We start from the raw sequence: 26,719 nt of genomic DNA, 5'->3' as shown, positions 1-26,719 counted from the left end.
ATAGCATCCTGCTTTTCCAACTAGGGTTGTAGCCTAGCAAGTAATAATAATAATAACAATAATAATAATAGGTATACTCCGTCTCTTCTGATTAATTTGCAGAGATCATCAGCATCCCTGTCTGCAAGAGACCTCTCTCTCTCTCTCTCTCTCTCTCTCTCTCTCTCTCTCTCTCTCTCTCTCTCTCTCTCTCTCTCTCAGATTCAGTTGTTTTTTATATCTATATTCACGATTAGCCTATCATTAACTTATGAAGACCGTGTCCGTTACTGGTAAAGGAATACGTTTATGTTATATATATATATATATATATATATATATATATATATATATATATATATATATATATATATATATATATATATATATATGTGTGTGTGTGTGTGTGTGTGTGTGTGTGTGTGTGTGTCTTAAAGGATTCTTTTAACCTCTAATGAACCAAGAAACAACTTTCCTGACATCCATGCATTTACTAAATAAATGATAATAAGGTTTGTTTTACAACCAATTAACACCATGGAACGCCCTTATTAATAAACAAAAATTCGGAGATGGGTGACGCAACACAGTCGGGGTTGGCGAAGACGCAGAAATGTGACAATTTTCCTTTTCAGTATTCGATTTGTCTATGTTGATTACGCTGATTATAAGAACATAAAATTACACCATAGTCATGCATTTTCTGGGATATAACTATTATTCCTTAAATGATTTGAATCTAATGATTAGTGATATTTTCCATTCAAGGAAATTCCATTTGGCAGCGCTGTCCCAACCTCGTCCCACTAACCTTAACTATGCTGATGATTGTTACTTTGGTCAATTGTACAGGAACATGACTTATTATCTATATGTTTTGATGAAGAAATTTAATATTAGACACTTTATTAAGTAAACCCAGGTTGCTTCCGATATTATATAAAAAATTGACACCAATTTCTGATAAAAATATTCATTCATAACATGGAAACGATCGTTGGACAATTTACCAACTACCAATTTTCTAGCCTCTACCTTCCTACCACACTTTTTTTTTTCTTTTACCCACGAGGTCGTCAAATAATTGACTATATTAGTTGGGACAAGGGGCCTTTTATGCCATCTATTGGTGGTAAAGTAAAACTTGTTACGATATATAGGAGGGGGTGGAGGAGTCTGCGTTATTGTGCCATCCATAATGTAACAATATTGTTATTCTACGTGTATTTTACTAATAATACATGTCACACCATGAAACATATTAATTATATTCTGGTTTCATAAAAAGGTAATTGAAAACTAGATCAAATTATTGTGTAATTATTTGATTGTATCGCCGATTTCAGTATATGTGGCATATCTGGGACACCTCCTTCTGATCCCCAATGTAATTGAACTAACGATTGTTTGCTGAGGAAATATTTCTGTGACATTTATTGAGAAATTTGTAATTTCCTAAGAATTAACTTGTGGCCAGACATCAAGAAACGTCAAGTTCACGTGCGTCTATTTTATAGCAATTTTGTGCCCAAATAGCAACAGAAATGAAGTAATAAAAACTATAATGAGGGGATGATGGGGATAATTAGCAATTTGGTACTCTACCGCTAAGGCCAGCCATCTATTGGCCATGAAAAGAAACAATTTATAGAACTAGTTAATCCTTGCATTCTGGAACCTTCCACTGCGTCATTTTGGCTTGAAGATAGTCACAAAATAACCTACTTAATTGCAACTGAATAAAATTTAAACCTGCCACATATTTCAACATAAGTATCAATCTATCGCCCTTTGCAATTGGATAGAATCATTCAGATGAATGAAACAAGAGACGTGTGCTGCCATCTTTTGATAAGAAGTGCAAACACTTGGATTCTATTCAAATTTGAAGTGTGTAATAACTAAAACATATTTCCATGGTATTTTTTTGTCCAATGCATCAGAAATTCCTAATTCCAATGATACTTTTTTTCTTCTAATAATTAAATGTAAAATACAGACAATGTGTAGGCCCTATTACAAAAATATATATAGAGCAGATCCCAAATGTTCCAAAAGCAGAGTTGGGACTCGGTCATAGAATTAAAAATCCGAAATTATACCGAAATATAATCATGGCCGCAGCAAATACGTTGTCACCTAATCATAAGCTCAGTTATAGATATCAATCCTCTATAAAGTGTGCCTTGTTACACGTAGTACTGTAACTGCCCTAGTTTGCAGAAAAATGTACTATATTGACAGATATTGCATTATAACACACACACACCCACCCACCCACCCACACACACACACACACACACACACACACACACATATATATATATATATATATATATATATATATATATATATATATATATATATATATATATATATATATATATATATATATATATACTGTAATATAATATAATATATAATATGATATAATATATATAAAATCTCCTCCAATGCCTACTGACGGAAAGGGCCTCGGTTAGATTTCCCCAGTCATCTCTATTTTGAGCTTTCAATTCAATACTTCTCCATTCATGATCTATTTCACGCTTCATAGTCCTCAGCCATGTAGGCCGGTGTCTTCAAATTCTTCTAGTGCCTTGTGGAGCCCAGCTAAACGTTTGGTGAACTAATCTCTCTTGGGGAGTGCGAAGAGCATGCCCAAACCATCTCCATCTACCCCTCATCATAATCTCATCCACATAGGACTATCGAGTAATCTCCTTTAAAGTTTCCTTTCTAATCCTGTCCTACCATTTTACTTTCAATATCCTTCTGAAGGCTTTGATCTCAAATATACTCAATCTATTGGAGATTGTTTCATTGCCATACTATGTCTCATGTCCATATAGTAATACCGATCTCACTAGACTGATGTAGAGTCTGTTTAAATATGTAATTTCAGTAATTTCAAGTGATTTTATTTCCAGATTTTACGTAGCCTAGCCATTGTCTGATTTGTGTTTTTTTCAATTTTTCACTAAACTCAATTATAAAGACCCTTTATTGGAAAATCATAGTTCATAGACACTTAAATGAGTATACCTCATTAATCCTTTCTTCTTCCAATGATATTTCATCTTCCATTGCATACTCCGTTCTCATCATCTCTGTCTTTCTTCTATTTATATTGAGCCCAACCTCACGTGACATTTCATGCATTCTGGTAAGCAAGCATTGCCAATTTAAGTAAAATTTGGAAATCAAATCGCCTAAAATTACATATAAAAATCAGGCTATATATAATTTTATTGAGATCGGTGTTACTGTATGGAAATAAGGAGTGGTATCACAGATTGACAATGAAACGATATGCAACAGATTTTGTAGATTTAAGAACAAATCCCTCAGCAGGATATTGGGAGTTAAAAGGCAGGACAGGATTAGAAACGAAAATATAAGAGAGATTAGTCGAGTGCCATATGTGGATGAGATCATGGTGAGGGGTAGATTGAGATGATTTGACAAAACATGATATACTCTCTCTCTCTCTCTCTCTCTCTCTCTCTCTCTCTCTCTCTCTCTCTCTCTCTCTCTCTCTCTCTCTCTCTCTCTCTCTCTCTGAGAGCGACGTCATACTCTATTGAACAATGCTGGCTCATAAGCATTCATTAACTTACTGACTTTGAGACCAAAATCATCACACAATCTCAGCCCTTGAAATGCTTATGATTATTCTCGAATATATATTCACGAAGGAAAATTTTTTCAATGCTGAAAATATTGCAGCAAACCTTAAATCTGTCGTTACATAATTGTAAACATTACAAAACGTAGCCCAGTGTTTAGATGCTGGTCTAAATATCAAAGGTAAATATATGCACGTTCTCTATTAAACAAAATAAAAATATCAACCAATGCAAATTTAAAAATCACTACCTTATTTTAACAATCAAAGTAAATTTACAATATTAAACAAATACTTTATTTAATCCTGAATTTAGGTTTTCTTTAATAGTAGGAGAATTAAAGGGGATACTATGCAAGATTAAATGCTAACGTTGAAAACCTCTAATAGTTTTCTTAATATGCCGACAATCTTTTTTCAAGAACAATGCTCCTACATATTTGTTTAGACTTGTCTTGCATGAGAATTTAAAATGTTTTAACATATATTCTGCATTAGATTCTCTGAAATTTTCGGTTTATGGCTTTCGAAATTTTGTCTTAAACTTTTAGGACAATTCTCTTTCATTTCGCGTTGGCACTAAAATTATCATTATTGCTTGGTTCCATATCTTATTACAGTTATAGCCACTGAAGTAACGCTATATAAAGTCGAACAATATTCTTTTACATATAGAATACCTTTTAAAAAGTTTCCTCCACTTAAGAAAAAAAAAATAAAAAATACGCGGCCCCAAGACTATACAGTAAGCTCCCATTAGACATCCGATAGACTTAAGGCTTTCAGAGGAAACTGAAGACTTTCTTGTTATATAAGTGCTTCAATAACGTGGATTTGACAATAAACGAGCACTGTGTGATGTAAATGCTGAATGCCTGGGAATGTATGCGATAAAATTTATTACGAAAGGTCCTGTAGAGAGTTGGGTTCCCCTACAGTATAGCACCAGAAAAAAAAAAACAGCTCTTAAAGTAAGTAAGTAAAAGTTTCAATGAAATGTCAAGAAATGTGATTATCATCCCACTTCTTGCCAAAAAAAAAAGTAAATAAAAAAGAGTATCTGGAATAGCACTGGTCCTCGCCGTTTACTCTGTATGGAACCCATAAATAAATAAACTAAAAATCTCAAATGCCTAAGAAGGACCCTAAACTACGAGGTTCATACCAGTCCTTTGTAATCAGATTTGACATTAATTTTTTTTTTTTAATTTAAGGCCAATTATAAAGCAAGAGCCCCGTATATGGACAACAATGCAATCTAAACAATAATTAGTGTCAATAACAAATGAAAAGTATGGGTTGTTTAATCCAAATAAGGGTAAGCTATAACCATTGAGGATCTAATATCCTCTGGCATACCTGACTCACAAATTATATTTTCGAAGGTAGGCCTATTGATACAATTATGTGATGAGGTATGTATATAGGCCTACTGTCAGTCGAGGCCAGTCTGGAGCGCTGAGCACAAGTATAGGCTGAAATCTTGGCTTTGAGGATCATGGAATTTATGAGAAAACTGTTTCTTTTTGTCGAAATCTTAATTGTTTATTTATTTTCTAATGTTTGTATAAACCAATGTTTTATTCATTAGCGAATTTGTGAAAAATAGCTTCAGTTTTGTATGCATTACTGTGTGCTTATCTACTTTAGCTTTCGATATAAGGTAGTTGACATCTTAATTTTCTAGTTGACAAAGAACAGAATCACCTACTCTAGCACATTATGTTGCCCAAATATCAAAACATTTTAATTATAAATCCTTTTGATAAATGCAAACACCAATGTATTGTTGTATAAAATGAAGATTCAATATGTGCCTTCATAGTACATGTGTATCCGATACTGACATATCTACTTGATCTTGTAAGATTTTGATACCAATAGCATAAATAACTTGTCTTCTTAAGCCTACATCCTAATGCAGCAAGTAAAAGAATGAAATTTAACATTAATTTATGAAAGAAATGTTTCATTGTCAAAGGAAATTGATGTAATAAAAGAAATCCCCAATTTTTTAAGCAAATGGTAAGAATCATTAACCAAAAGCATTTTAAACTAAGGATTGTAAATGAATAATCTAATTCTTTAGGAGAATGTTTAATGGCTGATATCTTTATTGAAAACACAAATTATTTTAAAAGGAAGGGCACCTGCAATAAGAAAAACGATAAGAAGCTTGAAAATTTGACTATTGATTCATATACATATGATATTTACTATTGTTTTGCACAATATGAAAATTTCAGTAATGATTTTCATCATATGAAAACTCCCTTTTACAGAGGCTGAATTGCGTTTTTTTAATCTCTCGGCTTTCAAAATAGCCAACTGCATATAAAATACTGGTCAATGTGCCAGAATCCAATACGTCGCGAGTTAAAGATTAAAAATAACACTTAAAATTTCAATGAAGAAAATAACTCTTATACATTTGTACAATAAGGTCTGTGAATTCATGCGCAGCGATAAGACGCATACCAACATACCTTTCTTTACAAATATTTTTTGCAGTCAATTTATGATACTAAACCATATGAGTATATAAAAATTATTATTTATAGTTATCTTGAATAAAATTAAAGCTTATAATAACTTTTAATACCAAAATAATAACCGGAATGTAAGCATGAAATTACACTAGATATTGGTACGCCTGCTTCCTTGTTGTGACGTCAGTCAGCTGTGGGGGAAATTGCAACAACAAAATACGAACCTTGAAGACGCACTTATCTTTTCCCGTTTCAGGATCTTTTATTTCGATTTGGACTCGAATTTTAACGACTTCGAATAATGGGAGCGGTGTTGGGGTTATGTGGGGCTGCCCAGGTGAGTTAAAAAAATAACGAGAGTCTCGTATAAAAGGTGAAAATGATTGATCAATGATGTGACTGGGAAGTGACAAAGGTTAAGCTGGAGTCAGCTGACTATGCTGCAACTACGAAGCCTTCTTATTTATTCATTGACCCATGCACGGTTATCATTGTTATGGCTCAGAATGTTAAGGAATTGAGATATCTAATGATATTTGGGAGGAGGCAAAGGAAATCCTACCGTACAGTGATAAATTAGTAACCCTGCTAAGGCTAACAAAGGCTGGTTGGGTAGTAACCTTGCTAAGGCTAACAAAGGCTGGTGGGGATCACCCGTTTTATTCAGGGCTTTTTGTAATTTTCTATCACCTGCTTTGAATATTACAAGGGCAACTTTAGACAAGATGTCCGCGTGTTTTATTGATACTTGATAAGGGCTTCATTTTGTCTTCTTACGAATTGACTTAGGTTCCTAGTATACAAGTATGGTAGGATGAGGAAAATTTGGAAAATTATAGAATAGTGCAATAAATGGTTTGTAGGAAATAAGAATGTTTATAATGTATTGTGGTTTTGAACTTGGGGGTGTATGTATGATAGCGGCCACCTATACAGTATGTATGAGTACGGCTGACTTACAATACAGTAGTACTGGTCAGTAGGTAAGGACACGGCTTGTAGGTTACGTTGGGAAAGTTTAGGCTAGTTTACGTCCATTTTTAATCCACACGGGGGGAACTGGCCGCTGATGTACAAAGGCTCTTGAACTTATCTTGATGATTTCTGGTTGAAAACCTAATGCATTACGCCAGGTATTGTCATTAATTACATTTGAAACGCCTTAAGATACCTGAAGATATACCCGTATATCAGTCTAAATGTATAATATTTGAATAATAATTTTTTCAACTTTGGTGTTTCTGCCAGTCAGTCAGTCATGTAAAAGTCATCGTAATAACAAAATTTGGGTCTACCGTAATGAAGACAGGGTAATACAGTAGTTATGAAACATGTTGAAAGCGCTGAAGCTTTTGTTTGCGAGGACTTCCGAATCCTTAAAAAATGAGATTTTCCATTCCATTTTCTATGGAGTCATGTAGCAAGGTTCATCGTACTACAAATGCCCCCTTATTTATCTAATGATTTATTAGTTTTTATTCTGCTGTAGCTCTCTTTGCTCGCAATTAAACATCTCACTGATCCTATCCTCTGACAAGCAGAACATGTTTTGCCAAACGTGTTGGCCCTTTTGGCTAGTATATCAGCATTATCAATTATACAAACTTAAGAAAGGGGTGAATGCATGCTTAACAAAGGGGAGAGTTGTAGCTTCGTGCTTAAGCCTCTGTTGAACATGGACTTGGCTTCAATTATCCATAGTCAGACTAAATATATCAAACACACTTTTCTACTTTCTTTTTTTATTAAAATGATAAATAAAATAAGAGCCACAATTACATTACATATTCCAATAATGAAAAAAAATAAAGAGTTTTAAAATATAAAACGTTGTGCCCATTATTCTGTTCGAACAAGTAACCTATGACAGTATCATCTATCAATCTTTTCTGAACTACCAAATGGAAGAAGGCTCCTGTGGTCTGCTAAGATTACAAAAGGATCAAAACAGGAATTTTTTTTTTTTTATTAAAATCTATAACTTCGTTTATAGAGGTCCCTGCCGGTAGTACATGGGATTCATAATAGTATATTTGCAAAGATCTATTCAATTATGCAAGTTCCAATGGCCTAACTAATATTGTACTGTCCTGTAATTATACCGGCTGTCCTATCATAGTGCTGGTTATGGAAGGAGGCTGTTACAGGAGCAAAGCCTTCAAAGAATGTCATAATCCTAGGTTGGCTAAGGGAAACGGCCAGGTTAAAGTTTCCTAGTGTGATGATGCAGTGGTAACTATTTGATATTGAATCATTGCTTTTTCAATATTAAACTTACCCGATAATCATGTAGCTGTCAACTCTGTTGCCCGACAGAATTCTATGGAGGGATACGCCAGCTATCACAATACTAGAAGGGGGTGTTCTTACCAGCGCCACCTGTGGCCAGGTACTCAAGTACTTCTTGTTGACACCTCCTCAATTATTCCTCTGTCGTGCTTCTGACAAGACGTTCTGGGATACGCTTATGTTCTTGGAGTATTTTCACGACTTTGGTGAAGTATTTCTCTTTGATTTCGGCTGTCGCTTTACTGGAAACTTCTATTTTAGCTTAGTTAGCTTTTGGAATTAATTTGATTAATTTTGGTGACGAAGAGAGTATGAACTCTCGTTCACCTTTCAATGGCCGACCCTTCCCTTAGACGGAAGTGTTGGTGTCTAAGAGAGTATAGACTCTCTTTCTTAATTTTGCTTAACAAAAGTTATAGATTTATTTTATATCTCTCCGCCTCTTATAGGCCTCTTCGATTAACTTCCTTTTATTATAAACTTATTAAAATTAATTTTTATTTTTGTTTATATTCGACCTTCCTAATAGTAGGCGGTCTTTTCTTGGTACCGAAGTTAATTATCGTGAGCCCGTCATTTTGGTTTTACCTGTTAACATATTATGCTATTTTAAGGTCTTTGAAAGATTTTCTTTGATAGTCTCGTACTTTTTCAAAGTTGAACTAACGTTTTGTTTGTCTCGGCAGTTGTTGACGTTCAGAACGTTTCAACTTGCACTCTATCGTTACGATAGAGAAAGAATGTTCACGGTTTCACATTGCATAAGAGTAACCGTGTCTAGCGTTTTGTTCATTCTTTCTTAACTTAATGGTTTTGATCCTAATAAGGAACTTTTCTTTTTGGGAAATATTTCAGTTTTTTCCTTTAACAATAATATGTTTTAACGATATATATGATTGGGCTCTTCTCTCAGGTTCTAAGAGAGAGAGAGAGAGAGAGATAGAGACGGAGGGAGAAAGAGGATAAACGTTTCCCTCAAGCCTGCCAGGCGTACGAGTAACGTCGTTATCGTTTTGCTCTTATCCCTAGTCTCTTTAGGGGAAGAAACTAAACGTTTCTAGAGTGATCTAGTGTTTAGTCTCTTTCCAGCCACTGAATTTTCTTTCATTAGATTTTTCTGTTACATTGTAATTCTGTTTTCGCAATTACTAACTTTTGAGAAGGATAGAATTGCGTGTTTCATGTACAAACCACTTAAAGTTTCGAGTTCAGTGAAATAAGTGCAAACAGAAATCAAAAGTGATAAGTGATTAGCGCTAAGTATGTCAGTGTTATGCGTGAGGGTACTTCTGTGCGCGCCAGTCGTCCTCCCAGTCCGGGACCTCTTGCAAGCTCCCAAGCCCAGGGGAGAAGCAATGTCGAAGGGCAAAAGGGTTCGGCAGGCATTGATCGGCGCACAGAAGTATCCTCGGTGGTTGTGGGCGTGTCTTACCGAGACCGTCACTCCCACCCGCAGACGATTGAGCCCTTATTTTGCTCGTCTGCAGAAGAGATTTAGAGGAGAAAATAAAGGCAGAGTTACGCTGGTCTCAGGTCTCAAGACCTCTTAAACGTAAAGTCCAGACCTATGCCAGACGTACGAAGTAAAGTTCAACAACCCGGATGCAGTCATTGGGTTAGCTCTGACTCTCCTCAGTCATCAGTTTGTCGGGCTGAGAGTGCGCCTACACTCCCCCCCCCCTATGCTCGCTCCGCCTGATCGCAGTACCACCTGCCAGGCGTACGATGTTGTGGACTCTACTACAGTCCATGCAAGCACAGCTTTCGGACCTGATGCGTGAGTGTCGTGCTGAGAGTGTTGCACCTCCTCCTCCTCCTGCACCGGTGGTGCACCAACCGCCTGCACCCGTTCAGCCTGTGCTGCACCCGCCTGCACCGGTGGTGCACCAACCGGCTGCACCCGTTCAGCCTGTGCTGCACCCGCCTGCACTCGCTGCACCCAGTCGCAACACCATCTGCCAGGCGTACGATGTTGTGGACTCTACTACAGTCCATGCAAGCACAGCTTTCGGACCTGTTGCGTGAGTGTCGGGCTGAGAGTGTTGCACCTCCACCTGCACCCTTTCAGCCTGTGCTCAACCCGCCTGCACTCGCTGCACCCAGTCGCAGCACCATCTGCCAGGCGTACGATGTTGTGGACTCTACTACAGTCCATGCAAGCACAGCTTTCGGACCTGTTGTGTGAGTGTCGGGCTGAGAGTGTTGCACCTCCCCTGCACCCGTTCAGCCTGTGCTCAACCCGCCTGCACTCGCTGCACCCAGTCGCAGCACCATCTGCCAGGCGTACGATGTTGAACCTCTTTCTGTGTTCGCTGTTCCCAGTGTTGTTCAGCCTCAGCCTTCTTTAAGGCAACCTTCGGTTTGGGATCAGGAGGATTACCCCACTCTTCCTCCTCCTCCCCTGGCTGCTCCACCGGTGGTGCAACTCTCGGTGGAGGTACAACCTCTTCCACCTGTGAGTCAGTCTCCTCAGCTGCTGCACCGAGCTCAACCCGTGCACCCTGATCCTGCGCCTCAGACACCTCTGCTTGCGGGAACTTTACCTTGTTCTGCGCAACCTCGGTCTCTTCACGCTCCACTCATACCACAGGAACAGGAACTTTCTGCACCTTCCACTGTTGTTGTTCCAGCTCGTTCTGACTCTGCTGTTCAGCATACCTTACCTCCATTTTCAAACCATGGCAAAAATATGAATCATGAGTTATGAATGTAAGGTAAACATTATGTTGATTTTTAAACCCCATGCAAGCATGCATAAAGCACTCTAGCACTGGTCATGGAATTTCTGAGAAATGTTAAACGCCATGCACACGCTCTGCTTTCCTTACAGCAGGCTCTGCTTACAGCAGGCTCTGCTTACTACATGCTCAGCATTCAGCATGCTCTGCATACAACATGCTCTGCATACAGCATGCTCTGCATTCAGCATGTTCTGCATACAACATGCTCTACATACAGCATGCTCTGCATACAGCATACTCTGCATTCATCATGCTCTGCATACCTTACCGCATGCTTCTCAACATATCTTGGGTTGTTGCCAACTCACTAGACTGTCAAGCAGTTTCATAACGTTGCCTTCTAGTCTGCTGCTTTTGCACCAGTGAACCCTCACTCAGAGAACTTAGCTTTTCTAGGATAAGGTCCCTGTAGATGAGAAAGTTCTTTTCTCCCTCCTTCTGATATTCCCTTGAGGACTCTGTCATTTGGAGGGAGCCTTTAGCTGCATAACCTCTTATGGACTTTTATTTAAGCATAACATGCTTACAGGGAAGGTAATGGTTCCACTTCAGCCGCTAATCCCGTCTGTTACCACACCTGCTCCCATAGACCTTGAGCTGTGTTGCATGACATGCAGTCCAAGCTTAGTCCTTGTTAGAGGATTTTTGTTTACGAAGTCAATGTGTCACGGGGAAGACGTTCAACAACCAACAGAAGGGACTTGTTGTGACGCAGTGCGGCAACCTCAGCAACCCGTTAAGGAGTTGTCTGTACGACCCAGATAGTCTAGACAGATTCGGGTTGTCACTGTACTTCCTCGCTTGCCCATGATTGTCAGTTTACAGACTGTGCAGCAGTATCATGATCTTGTGTCCGGCTCCGTCAGACGACTGGCTTTTAAGAGCTCCCACAAGTCGTCGCTGTCTGGAGATTTTCAAATGGACTATGGATCTGACCAAGGAACTGGGCCTCCTGGTCAATTTTGAGGAGTCTCAGCTCGTTCCATCCCAGACCATTGTTTCCTTGGGTATGGATCTTCAGAGTCGAGCTTTTCGGACTTGTCCGTCGGCCCCAAGGATCTTCCAAGCCCTAGAATGCATCCAGAGCATGCTGAGAAGGAACCGATGCTTAGTCAGGCAGGGGATGAGTCTAACAGGGACACTTTCATCGCTGGCCCTGTTCATCGAGTTAGGTAGACTCCACCTCCGCCCCCTTCAGTATCATCTAGCTGCTCACTGGATAAAGGACATGACGCTAGAGACGGGCTCAGTTCCTGTTTCCGAAGAGATGAGGTCTACTCTAACGTGGTGGAAGAACAGCATTCTTCTCAAGGAAGGTCTACCTTTGGCTGTTCAGACCCCCGACCACCGTCTCTTCTCGGACGCATCGGACACGGGCTGGGGTGCGACACTGGACGGACAGGAATGCTCGGGAACATGGAATCAGGAGCAAAGGACACTTCACATCTATTGCAAGGAGTTGTTGGCAGTTCATCTGGCCTTGATAAACTTCAAGTCCCTCCAGCTTAACAAGGTGGTGGAGGTGATCTCCGACTACACCACAGCCTTGACTTACATCTCCAAGCAGAGAGGGACTCATTCGAGGAAGTTGTTCAAGATCGCAAGGGACCTCCTCATTTGGTCAAAGATCGAAAGCTCACGCTAGTAACAAGGCTCATTCAGGGCGATATGAATGTCATGGCAGATCGCCTCAGCCGTAAGGGTCAGGTCTTCCCCACAGAGTGGACCCTTCACAAGAATGTTTGCAGCAGACTTTGGGCCCTGTGGGGTCTGCCAACCATAGTTCTATTCGCTACCTCGATGACCAAGAAGCTCCTCTTGTATTGTTCTCCGATTCCAGACCCAGCAGCAGTTCGCGTGGATGCCTTTCTGCTGGATTGGTCCCATCTCAACCTGTATGCATTCCCGCCGTTCAAGATTGTCAACAGGGTACTTCAGAAGTTCGCCTCTCACAAAGGGACACGGTTGACGTTGGTTGCTCCCCTCTGACCCGCGAGAGAAGGGTTCACCGAGGTACTGCAATGGCTGGTCGACGTTCCCAGGACTCTTCCTCCTAGAGTGGACCTTCTGCGTCAACCTCACGTAAAGAAGGTACACCCAAACCTCCACGCTCTTCGTCTGACTGCCTTCAGACTATCGAAAGTGTCTCAAGAACTAGAGGCTTTTCGAAGGAGGCAGCCAGAACGATTGCCAGAGCAAGGACGACATCCACTCTCAGAGTCTATCAGTCTTAATGGGAAGTCTTCCGAAGCTGGTGCAAGGCCAATGCAGTTTTCCTCAACCAGTACCACTGTAACCCAGATTGCTGACTTCCTGTTACATCTAAGGAACGTAAAATCCCTATCAGCTCCTACGATCAAGGGTTACAGAAGTATGTTGGCAGCGGTTTTCCGCCACAGAGGCTTGGATCTTTCCTCCAACAAAGATCTACAGGACCTCCTTAGGTCTTTTGAGACCTCAAAGGAACGTCGGTTGTCCACTCCAGGCTGGAATCTAGACGTGGTCCTAAGGTTCCTAATGTCATCAGGATTTGAACCGTTCCAATCAGCCTCTTTTAAGGACCTCACATTAGAAACTCTTTTCCTCGTGTGTTTAGCAACAGGTAAAAGAGTAAGTGAGATCCACGCCTTCAGCAGGAACATAGGTTTCACATCTGAAACGGCTACATGTTCCTTGCGGCTCGGTTTTTTTTGGCTAAAACGAGCTTCCTTCCCGTCCTTGCCCTAAGTCGTTCGAGATCCCAAGCCTGTCCAACATGGTGGGGAACGAACTAGAGAGAGTACTTTGCCCTGTTAGAGCTCTTAAGTACTATTTAAGAAGGTCAAAACCATTACGAGGACAATCAGAAGCCTTATGGTGTGCTATCAAGAAGCCTTCTCTACCAATGTCTAAGAACTCAGTTTCTTACTACATCAGGCTTCTGATTAGAGAAGCAAATTCTCATCTGAAGGAAGAAGACCTTGCTTTGCTGAAGGTAAGGACACATGAAGTGAGAGCTGTGGCTACTTCAGTGGCCTTCAAACAGAACCGTTCTCTGCAGAGTGTTATGGATGCAACCTATTGGAGAAGCAAGTCAGTGTTCGCATCATTCTATCTCAAAGATGTCCAGTCTCTTTACGAGTACTGCTACACCCTGGGTCCATTCGTAGCAACGAATGCAGTAGTAGGCGAGGGCTCAGCCACTACATTCCCATAATTCCATAACTTTTTAACCTTTCTCTTGAATACTTTTTATGGGTTGTTCGGTCGGCTAAGAAGCCTTCCACATCCTTGTTGATTTGGCGGGTGGTCAATTCTTTCTTGAGAAGCGCCGAGGTTAAAGGTTGTGATGAGGTCCTTTAGTATGGGTTGCAGCCCTGTATACTTTAGCACCTTTGGGTTGATTCAGCCTCCAAGAGGAACGCTGCGCTCAGTAAGGAAGACGAACTTAAAAAAGAGACAGAGTAACGGTTCAATTCGACTTCCTTACCAGGTACTTATTATTTCATTGTTATTTGAGATAACTGTTATATGAAATATGGGATACTTAGCTATCCTTTAATCTTGTACACTGGTTTTCACCCACCCCCCTGGGTGTGAATCAGCTACATGATTATCGGGTAAGTTTAATATTGAAAAATGTTATTTTCATTAGTAAAATAAATTTTTGAATATACTTACCCGATAATCATGATTTAATTGACCCTCCCTTCCTCCCCATAGAGAACCAGTGGGACCGAGGAATAATTGAGGAGGTGTCAACAAGAAGTACTTGAGTACCTGGCCACAGGTGGCGCTGGTAAGAACACCCCCTTCTAGTATTGTGATAGCTGGCGTATCCCTCCATAGAATTCTGTCGGGCAACAGAGTTGACAGCTACATGATTATCGGGTAAGTATATTCAAAAATTTATTTTACTAATGAAAATAACATGATTACAGTACGTATATTGTTACCATGCATCGTTCAGACATCATTGTAATATTAAGCTAGCACATCCTATTCCATATCAGGCCAGACAAATGGTGTTTTGCCTAGTACCATTACTGTCTCAGAGAAGGCTATTTCAGTGGGGAATGATGTCAGTAGAAGTAGGCTGGAGGAGTGTGGAGACAGACAAGGAATGAGTTTGGAAAAAAGTAGAGACCATATGCACCAAAAGAACTCGGAAAATCAGCCTTCTAAAAAAAATAGAAATTAATATAGTAAATGAAAAGGAAGGGAATAAAACTTTACCGTGTTAGTAGCCTAATTCCAGAATATGCTTGCTTACAAAAAAATAAGAAACATAATTAGTGCCACAACTCTTTCTTGCAGGTTATCCTTCTTTTAAAAATGATTTTTAAAGATCATTATTTCATTATTGGTAATACAAAGTCGTCCTTCTGCTTGTGGTTATCTTCTTTCTTGAAGAACTACTGGTCACTCTGTGGTTTAGTTTGTGCATAGTAAATAAACATGATCTTATTTCTAAATGAACTAATATACTATCTTTACACAACCACAGTAGCACTAGGCAAGCACTACCCGTGTGACGTCAAAGACTTTTCACCCCCATACTGACCTGGCTCTTATTTGAGGTCTTGGTTGTATCCCCTACTCAAGAGGAATGAGGACATGATCTCAGTTGATTTTTTTGGGGGGCCGGGGGTTTGACAACAGAAGGGAATTTTTATTTTTGGCTCGCTCATTGATCTTTCAAGTCGCCTTATATTGTTGTATGCTTTACATGTATTATGCATGTATACTCATATGTGCATTTGTGTACAAAATTTGTATATACTCAAATTCACATTTGTGTACAAAATTTGCATATACTCAAATTCACATTTGTGTACAAAATTTGCATATTCACAAATTCACATTGGTGTACAAAATTTGCATATTCACAATTTCACATTTGTATACAAAATTTGCATATACTCAAATACACATTAGTGAACAAAATTTGCAGAGCAGGACACTTGAATTGTAAATGAATGTTAGTGTGATCAAGTTGAGTTTTAAAGAACTTGGAGTTTCAAAAGTCACCAAAACCGGTAATGTTTATCATAAAACTGTGCAATATTTAGCCTCGATTCATATGTCAGGCAAAAAAAATTACCATTGTAATTATTCTAATGTAAATTGCTCTTAAACTTGTAAAAACTCTTAGTTTTCAGATTACATTTTAACTAATACAGTACACACTTTGCTGAAAACACCATTGCAACATGCAAAAATACCTAACATAGTTTATTAACCCTTTTACCCCCAAAGGACGTACTGGTACGTTTCACAAAACCCATCTCTTTACCCCCATGGACGTACCGGTACGTCCTTGCAAAAAAATGCTATAAAATTTTTTTTTCATATTTTTGATATTTTTTTTTGAAAAAATTCAGGCATTTTCCAAGAGAATAAGACCAACCTGACTTCTCTATGACAAAATTTAAGGCTGTTAGAGCTTTTTAAAAAAAATATACTGCAAAATGTGCTGGGAAAAAAAATAACCCCTTGGGGGTTAAGGGTTGGAAATTTCCAAAGAGCCTGGGGGTAAAAGGGTTAATAATTTCTTGAAATTGCAAATGGGTTACTGTTTAGGTGAAAAAAAAGTGTACATTCAGGATGTGTTCCTTGAGGGTAATGACAAACCACAAACTATTCATATCTTTTTTGCATGACTGACGTCAATGAAGCTTTTTCTAGGCTCATTTCATATGTCGCAAAAAATTACCCAGCTAATTTTGATAGAATCTACAGTACTCTTGAACTTGTAAAAACTATAAGTTTCTTGCAAATTAGATTTTAACTTAAAGATACTGTACTGATCATTGCAACATGCAAAACTTGTTAACATAATTTTAAGGTTATATTAATAATTTCTTGTCATAAATTGGTTAAAGTTTAGGAGAAAAACAGGTGTGCACACAGCATCTGATCCTTAACCCTTCTACCCCCAGGCTCTTTGGAAATTTCCAACCCTTAACCCCCAAGGGGATATTTTTTTCCCCAGCACATTTTGCAGTATATTTTTTTTAAATTGCTCTAACAGCCTTAATTTTTGTCATAGAGAGGTCAGGTTGGTCTCATTCTCTTGGAAAATGCCTGAATTTTCAATATTAAACTTACCCGATAATCATGTAGCTGTCAACTCTGTTGCCCGACAGAATTCTACGGAGGGATACGCCAGCTATCACAATACTAGAAGGGGGTGTTCTTACCAGCGCCACCTGTGGCCAGGTACTCAAGTACTTCTTGTTGACACCTCCTCAATTATTCCTCTGTCGTGCTTCCGGCAAGACGTTCTGGGATACGCTTATGTTCTTGGAGTATTTTCACGACTTTGGTGAAGTATTTCTCTTTGATTTCGGCTGTCGCTTTACTGGAAACTTCTATTTTAGCTTAGTTAGCTTTTGGAATTAATTTGATTAATTTTGGTGACGAAGAGAGTATGAACTCTCTTTCACCTTTCAATGGCCGACCCTTCCCTTAGACGGAAGTGTTGGTGTCTAAGAGAGTATAGACTCTCTTTCTTAATTTTGCTTAACAAAAGTTATAGATTTATTTTATATCTCTCCGCCTCTTATAGGCCTCTTCGATTAACTTCCTTTTATTATAAACTTATTAAAATTAATTTTTATATTTGTTTATATTCGACCTTCCTAATAGTAGGCGGTCTTTTCTTGGTACCGAAGTTAATTATCGTGAGCCCGTCATTTCGGTTTTACCTGTTAACATATTATGCTATTTTAAGGTCTTTGAAAGAATTTCTTTGATAGTCTCGTACTTTTTCAAAGTTGAACTAACGTTTTGTTTGTCTCGGCAGTTGTTGACGTTCAGAACGTTTCAACTTGCACTCTATCGTTACGATAGAGAAAGAATGTTCACGGTTTCACATTGCAGTAAGAGTAACCGTGTCTAGCGTTTTGTTCATTCTTTCTTAACTTAATGGTTTTAATCCTAATAAAGGAACTTTTCTTTTTGGGAAATATTTCAGTTTTTTTCCTTTAACAATAATATGTTTTAACGATATATATGATTGGGCTCTTCTCTCAGGTTCTAAGTCAAGAGAGAGAGAGAGAGAGAGAGAGAGATAGAGACGGAGGGAGAAAGAGGATAAACGTTTCCCTCAAGCCTGCCAGGCGTACGAGTAACGTCGTTATCGTTTTGCTCTTATCCCTAGTCTCTTTAGGGGAAGAAACTAAACGTTTCTAGAGTGATCTAGTGTTTAGTCTCTTTCCAGCCACTGAATTTTCTTTCATTAGATTTTTCTGTTACATTGTAATTCTGTTTTCGCAATTACTAACTTTTGAGAAGGATAGAATTGCGTGTTTCAGGTACAAACCACTTAAAGTTTCGAGTTCAGTGAAATAAGTGCAAACAGAAATCAAAGTGATAAGTGATTAGTGCAAAGTATGTCAGTGTTATGCGTGAGGGTACTTTTGTGCGCGCCAGTCGTCCTCCCAGTCCGGGACCTCTTGCAAGCTCCCAAGCCCAGGGGAGAAGCAATGTCGAAGGGCATAAGGGTTCGGCAGGCCTTGATCGGCGCACAGAAGTATCCTCGGTGGTTGTGGGCGTGTCTTACCGAGACCGTCACTCCCACCCGCAGACGATTGAGCCCTTATTTTGCTCGTCTGCAGAAGAGATTTAGAGGAGAAAATAAAGGCAGAGTTACGCTGGTCTCAGGTCTCAAGACCTCTTAAACGTAAAGTCCAGACCTATGCCAGACGTACGAAGTAAAGTTCAACAACCCGGATGCAGTCATTGGGTTAGCTCTGTCTCTCCTCAGTCATCAGTTTGTCGGGCTGAGAGTGCGCCTACACTCCCCCCCCCTATGCTCGCTCCGCCTGATCGCAGTACCACCTGCCAGGCGTACGATGTTGTGGACTCTACTACAGTCCATGCAAGCACAGCTTTCGGACCTGATGCGTGAGTGTCGTGCTGAGAGTGTTGCACCTCCTCCTCCTCCTGCACCGGTGGTGCACCAACCGCCTGCACCCGTTCAGCCTGTGCTGCACCCGCCTGCACCGGTGGTGCACCAACCGGCTGCACCCGTTCAGCCTGTGCTGCACCCGCCTGCACCGGTGGTGCACCAACCGGCTGCACCCGTTCAGCCTGTGCTGCACCCGCCTGCACTCGCTGCACCCAGGCGCAGCACCTTCTGCCAGGCGTACGATGTTGTGGACTCTACTACAGTCCATGCAAGCACAGCTTTCGGACCTGTTGTGTGAGTGTCGGGCTGAGAGTGTTGCACCTCCCCTGCACCCGTTCAGCCTGTGCTCTACCCGCCTGCACTCGCTGCACCCAGTCGCAGCACCATCTGCCAGGCGTACGATGTTGAACCTCTTTCTGTGTTCGCTGTTCCCAGTGTTGTTCAGCCTCAGCCTTCTTTAAGGCAACCTTCGGTTTGGGATCAGGAGGATTACCACACTCTTCCTCCTCCTCCCCTGGCTGCTCCACCGGTGGTGCAACTCTCGGTGGAGGTACAACCTCTTCCACCTGTGAGTCAGTCTCCTCAGCTGCTGCACCGAACTCAACCCGTGCACCCTGATCCTGCGCCTCAGACACCTCTGCTTGCGGGAACTTTACCTTGTTCTGCGCAACCTCGGTCTCTTCACGCTCCACTCATACCACAGGAACAGGAACTTTCTGCACCTTCCACTGTTGTTGTTCCAGCTCGTTCTGACTCTGCTGTTCAGCATACCTTACCTCCATTTTCAAACCATGGCAAAAATATGAATCATGAGTTATGAATGTAAGGTAAACATTATGTTGATTTTTAAACCCCATGCAAGCATGCATAAAGCACTCTAGCACTGGTCATGGAATTTCTGAGAAATGTTAAACGCCATGCACACGTTCTGCTTTCCTTACAGCAGGCTCTGCTTACTACATGCTCAGCATTCAGCATGCTCTGCATTCAGCATGCTCTGCATACAACATGCTCTGCATACAGCATGCTCTGCATTCAGCATGCTCTGCATACAACATGCTCTACTTACAGCATGCTCTGCATACAGCATACTCTGCATTCATCATGCTCTGCATTCCTTACCGCATGCTTCTCAACATATCTTGGGTTGTTGCCAACTCACTAGACTGTCAAGCAGTTTCATAACGTTGCCTTCTAGTCTGCTGCTTTTGCACCAGTGAACCCTCACTCAGAGAACTTAGCTTTTCTAGGATAAGGTCCCTGTAGATGAGAAAGTTCTTTTCTCCCTCCTTCTGATATTCCCTTGAGGACTCTGTCATTTGGAGGGAGCCTTTAGCTGCATAACCTCTTATGGACTTTTATTTAAGCATAACATGCTTACAGGGAAGGTAATGGTTCCACTTCAGCCGCTAATCCCGTCTGTTACCACACCTGCTCCCATAGACCTTGAGCTGTGTTGCATGACATGCAGTCCAAGCTTAGTCCTTGTTAGAGGATTTTTGTTTACGGAGTCAATGTGTCACGGGGAAGACGTTCAACAACCAACAGAAGGGACTTGTTGTGACGCAGTGCGGCAACCTCAGCAACCCGTTAAGGAGTTGTCTGTACGACCCAGATAGTCTAGACAGATTCGGGTTGTCACTGTACTTCCTCGCTTGCCCATGATTGTCAGTTTACAGACTGTGCAGCAGTATCATGATCTTGTGTCCGGCTCCGTCAGACGACTGGCTTTTAAGAGCTCCCACAAGTCGTCGCTGTCTGGAGATTTTCAAATGGACTATGGATCTGACCAAGGAACTGGGCCTCCTGGTCAATTTTGAGGAGTCTCAGCTCGTTCCATCCCAGACCATTGTTTCCTTGGGTATGGATCTTCAGAGTCGAGTTTTTCGGACTTGTCCGTCGGCCCCAAGGATCTTCCAAGCCCTAGAATGCATCCAGAGCATGCTGAGAAGGAACCGATGCTTAGTCAGGCAGGGGATGAGTCTAACAGGGACACTTTCATCGCTGGCCCTGTTCATCGAGTTAGGGAGACTCCACCTCCGCCCCCTTCAGTATCATCTAGCTGCTCACTGGATAAAGGACATGACGCTAGAGACGGGCTCAGTTCCTGTTTCCGAAGAGATGAGGTCTACTCTAACGTGGTGGAAGAACAGCATTCTTCTCAAGGAAGGTCTACCTTTGGCTGTTCAGACCCCCGACCACCGTCTCTTCTCGGACGCATCGGACACGGGCTGGGGTGCGACACTGGACGGACAGGAATGCTCGGGAACATGGAATCAGGAGCAAAGGACACTTCACATCTATTGCAAGGAGTTGTTGGCAGTTCATCTGGCCTTGATAAACTTCAAGTCCCTCCAGCTTAACAAGGTGGTGGAGGTGAACTCCGACTACACCACAGCCTTGGCTTACATCTCCAAGCAGAGAGGGACTCATTCGAGGAAGTTGTTCAAGATCGCAAGGGACCTCCTCATTTGGTCAAAGATCGAAAGCTCACGCTGGTAACGAGGCTCATTCAGGGCGATATGAATGTCATGGCAGATCGCCTCAGCCGTAAGGGTCAGGTCTTCCCCACAGAGTGGACCCTTCACAAGATTGTTTGCAGCAGACTTTGGGCCCTGTGGGGTCTGCCAACCATAGTTCTATTCGCTACCTCGATGACCAAGAAGCTCCTCTTGTATTGTTCTCCGATTCCAGACCCAGCAGCAGTTCGCGTGGATGCCTTTCTGCTGGATTGGTCCCATCTCAACCTGTATGCATTCCCGCCGTTCAAGATTGTCAACAGGGTACTTCAGAAGTTCGCCTCTCACAAAGGGACACGGTTGACGTTGGTTGCTCCCCTCTGACCCGCGAGAGAAGGGTTCACCGAGGTACTGCAATGGCTGGTCGACGTTCCCAGGACTCTTCCTCCTAGAGTGGACCTTCTGCGTCAACCTCACGTAAAGAAGGTACACCCAAACCTCCACGCTCTTCGTCTGACTGCCTTCAGACTATCGAAAGTCTCTCAAGAACTAGAGGCTTTTCGAAGGAGGCAGCCAGAACGATTGCCAGAGCAAGGACGACATCCACTCTCAGAGTCTATCAGTCTTAATGGGAAGTCTTCCGAAGCTGGTGCAAGGCCAATGCAGTTTTCCTCTACCAGTACCACTGTAACCCAGATTGCTGACTTCCTGTTACATCTAAGGAACGTAAAATCCCTATCAGCTCCTACGATCAAGGGTTACAGAAGTATGTTGGCAGCGGTTTTCCGCCACAGAGGCTTGGATCTTTCCTCCAACAAAGATCTACAGGACCTCCTTAGGTCTTTTGAGACCTCAAAGGAACGTCGGTTGTCCACTCCAGGCTGGAATCTAGACGTGGTCCTAAGGTTCCTAATGTCATCAGGATTTGAACCGTTCCAATCAGCCTCTTTTAAGGACCTCACATTAGAAACACTTTTCCTCGTGTGCTTAGCAACAGGTAAAAGAGTAAGTGAGATCCACACCTTCAGCAGGAACATAGGTTTCACATCTGAAACGGCTACATGTTCCTTGCGGCTCGGTTTTTTTGGCTAAAACGAGCTTCCTTCCCGTCCTTGCCCTAAGTCGTTCGAGATCCCAAGCCTGTCCAACATGGTGGGGAACGAACTAGAGAGAGTACTTTGCCCTGTTAGAGCTCTTAAGTACTATTTAAGAAGGTCAAACCATTACGAGGACAATCAGAAGCCTTATGGTGTGCTATCAAGAAGCCTTCTCTACCAATGTCTAAGAACTCAGTTTCTTACTTCATCAGGCTTCTGATTAGAGAAGCAAATTCTCATCTGAAGGAAGAAGACCTTGCTTTGCTGAAGGTAAGGACACATGAAGTGAGAGCTGTGGCTACTTCAGTGGCCTTCAAACAGAACCGTTCTCTGCAGAGTGTTATGGATGCAACCTATTGGAGAAGCAAGTCAGTGTTCGCATCATTCTATCTCAAAGATGTCCAGTCTCTTTACGAGTACTGCTACACCCTGGGTCCATTCGTAGCAACGAATGCAGTAGTAGGCGAGGGCTCAGCCACTACATTCCCATAATTCCATAACTTTTTAACCTTTCTCTTGAATACTTTTTATGGGTTGTTCGGTCGGCTAAGAAGCCTTCCACATCCTTGTTGATTTGGCGGGTGGTCAATTCTTTCTTGAGAAGCGCCGAGGTTAAAGGTTGTGATGAGGTCCTTTAGTATGGGTTGCAGCCCTGTATACTTTAGCACCTTTGGGTTGATTCAGCCTCCAAGAGGAACGCTGCGCTCAGTAAGGAAGACGAACTTAAAAAAGAGACAGAGTAACGGTTCAATTCGACTTCCTTACCAGGTACTTATTATTTCATTGTTATTTGAGATAACTGTTATATGAAATATGGGATACTTAGCTATCCTTTAATCTTGTACACTGGTTTTCACCCACCCCCCTGGGTGTGAATCAGCTACATGATTATCGGGTAAGTTTAATATTGAAAAATGTTATTTTCATTAGTAAAATAAATTTTTGAATATACTTACCCGATAATCATGATTTAATTGACCCTCCCTTCCTCCCCATAGAGAACCAGTGGGACCGAGGAATAATTGAGGAGGTGTCAACAAGAAGTACTTGAGTACCTGGCCACAGGTGGCGCTGGTAAGAACACCCCCTTCTAGTATTGTGATAGCTGGCGTATCCCTCCGTAGAATTCTGTCGGGCAACAGAGTTGACAGCTACATGATTATCGGGTAAGTATATTCAAAAATTTATTTTACTAATGAAAATAACATTTTTCTCAAAAAATTTTCAAAAATATGAAAATTTTTATAGCATTTTTTTGCAAGGACTTAGCGGTACGTCCATGGGGGTAAAGGGATGAGTTTTGTGAAACGTACCAGTACGTCCTTTGGGGGTAAAAGGGTTGAGGAGAATAGCAGACTACAAACTATTTATATTTTTCTTTGCATCGCTGACATCACTAAAGCTGGTAGATTAAGAAAAAAAAAAATATTAAATAGACAAGTCAATTGAAAGATATTAAGCAAAACTCAAATAATTCTATTAAAGATAGCTTTATGGTTAACTAAATGGGTGAAGAATGGCTTGCTTGATATTCAGTAATTCAAATTACATGACGACAATTTGCCCAGTTTTCATTATTTACATAGAATTATAATATTATATAGCACAACATGGGAACATAGATAATGTACAGTAGTGGTAATCAGCAAAATTGATAATTGGCACAGATTTTTTTTTAAGATGAGAACTAACAGGATAGTCCTATAGATATACAGGTTCTAGATTTTTTATCTATCTTTGATTGATATATAATTTTGTGAAAATGTACTAAAAACATTGTCTAAAATATTGTGCTAGAAGGATCATATCAGTTTTACTGAAAATATTTTATATATTGTGCAAGGAGGATCATATCATTTTTCCTGTAATATAATCTCGTTTGTTCTGTATTTCAGCTGGCATGCTGTTGTGGCTCTGCAGCATGCAGCCTGTGCTGCTCAGCTTGTCCATCATGCAAGAATTCCACATCCACACGCATCATGTATGCAGTGATGATGCTGCTGGGTACCATTGTGGCGTGCATCATGCTTTCCCCCGGGTTGCAAGATGCTCTTCAGAAGGTAAAATTGCCTCTAAATATTGTAGTTGTGTTAGTATAAATATTCAAAGAGGAATATTGATTTGAAATAAGATGATGTATAGTTTCTAGGTATACTGTCCTGTATAGGGAGAATTGTCTTGTAATAAAAAACCTTGATGCCAACCTCTTAATGGTCACACTTATTGTTTTGCATACTTATGGAGTATGGTGATAAAAGACCTTCAACTATGTTCCTTAGCTTCAAAATGAAACTAGTATTTTCTTATGTTCTTGAAAGTATTATTTTCTTGTATGTTATTAGGCATTGTGTATATGATGATTGCAAGCCGGAACTGCAGTATTGTAATGTGTCTTGGTGATATAAGACTCTGCACTACAACAATTAGAACTTTCTCAATTTTCTCAATTTGTGTAATGAACAATGCTCTATCTAAATTTGGTACATCTGCTCATATATATACAGTATGAAGACTTTCAGGTTGGAACTTCAAAATTTTTGTCTTGCTTAACCCTTTTACCCCCAAAGGACGTACTGGTACGTTTCACAAAAGCCCTCCCTTTACCCCCATGGACGTACCGGTACGTCCTTGCATAAAAATGCCATAGAAATTTTTTTTTCATATTTTTTATAATTTATTTTAGAAAATTCAGGCATTTTCCAAGAGAATGAGACCAACCTGACCCCTCTATGACAAAAATTAAGACTGTTAGAGCAATTTAAAAAACATATACTGCAAAATGTGCTGGGAAAAAAATAACCCCTGGGGGGTTAAGGGTTGGAAATTTCCAAATAGCCTGGGGGTAAAAGGGTTAAGAAATTTTGTGTGTAAATTTTTCAGTACCCATAAAAGATAAATACAAAGCTTGAGTGAAATTTCTGCTCGAAATACATCAGAAATTATGAAATGCCTTTTTCATAGGAAGAAAATTAAAATGTACATCTTTTTTTATATTTAGTTTTGAGTAATTCTTTCCTTTTCAGGTTCCGTTTTGTAGTGATGGAGAAGGTGGAGGGCAGTTTATAGACATAGCAGCCAATACTGTGCAAGTGAATTGTTCAGGTGTAAGTACATTATTGTATCATCAGGCAGTTCTGTAAAGCCATTTAAATAATTTTAACTAATTTTTCTACTGTTCTTTAGTAGTTTGATTATTGTTTTATAAATTTGTTTGTTATACTACGTTGTACATAATATTTCTTGAACTTGGCAAATGTCAAGCTGAATATTTAGAATTTTGTTGCCATTCATAAGTTGCTGAATGCCGTTTTACTTGCAGCTTGTTGGGTATTTGGCCGTGTATCGATTGTGCTTTGCCATGTCCCTGTTCTTCTTCATTATGGCTGTCATGATGATTGGAGTGAAGTCCAGCAAAGATCCACGGGCTGGCATCCAGAATGGGTGAGTTAGATCTAGTTATTTGTATGCAGAAGGCTCTCAACATTCAAACATTCGGAGGTACGAACGAATCCAGCTAAAATCCCAAATCTCGGGTATTGTTTCAAATGTTTATATGCTGTAATGAGATAAAGAAATTTTATACTAAAGTGATATTATATGATTCAATAAAGTAAGCAAAACTACATTTGTAATAACTTGATATTTATTTCACGTGATACGGGACTATTTGTCGACTTTTGTAGCGGGAAATTGGAGTAATGCGAGTCAGGTTAGACCTACACAAGGCCAAAATTTAACAGACTTTGACTTGCAAACAGCTGTTTGGAATCAATTAAGTTTGTATGTTGAGGACCCTCTGCTTTGATTTCTATCTGGGGACATTTCATTAGCTTGTATGTAATCCAAAAGTTTATTTAGTCTTATTTTACACACAGTACCTTGACATATATTTTATTTTGCAGATTCTGGGCCATCAAGTACCTGATCTTGATTGGTGGAATTATCGGAGCGTTCTTCATTCCTCGAGGCTCCTTTGGTGATGTATGGATGTATTTTGGTATGATTGGTGGGTTCCTCTTCATTCTGATCCAGTTGGTGCTCATCATCGACTTTGCTCATTCTTGGGCAGAGGCTTGGGTTGACAAATATGAAGAAACTGAAAGTCGTGGTTGGTATGTAATCGTGGTCTTTGAGTATAATATT

General features: G+C 40.5%; 1 protein-coding gene across 4 annotated transcripts in view; it reads left to right on the top strand.

The window, feature by feature from the left end:
- Positions 1–6,272: 6,272 nt before the first annotated feature.
- The window catches only part of LOC137652392 (serine incorporator 1-like), a 44,756-nt gene continuing 24,309 nt past the window's right edge, over positions 6,273–26,719 (top strand). For all 4 annotated transcript variants that reach the window (XM_068385779.1, XM_068385777.1, XM_068385778.1 and 1 more), the window contains exons 1-5: positions 6,273–6,433; positions 24,472–24,636; positions 25,600–25,680; positions 25,896–26,017; positions 26,479–26,688. In XM_068385779.1, coding sequence (XP_068241880.1) covers positions 6,398–6,433; positions 24,472–24,636; positions 25,600–25,680; positions 25,896–26,017; positions 26,479–26,688 — 614 coding nt within the window. In that variant the 5' untranslated portion in view covers positions 6,273–6,397. The remainder of the gene's footprint in view (positions 6,434–24,471; positions 24,637–25,599; positions 25,681–25,895; positions 26,018–26,478; positions 26,689–26,719) is intronic.

This window comes from Palaemon carinicauda, chromosome 13 (genome assembly GCF_036898095.1).
Source record: "Palaemon carinicauda isolate YSFRI2023 chromosome 13, ASM3689809v2, whole genome shotgun sequence".
Classification (NCBI taxonomy): domain Eukaryota; kingdom Metazoa; phylum Arthropoda; class Malacostraca; order Decapoda; family Palaemonidae; genus Palaemon; species Palaemon carinicauda.
Note: the sequence above shows the minus strand (reverse complement) of the source record. Positions and strands in the feature narration are given on the sequence as shown.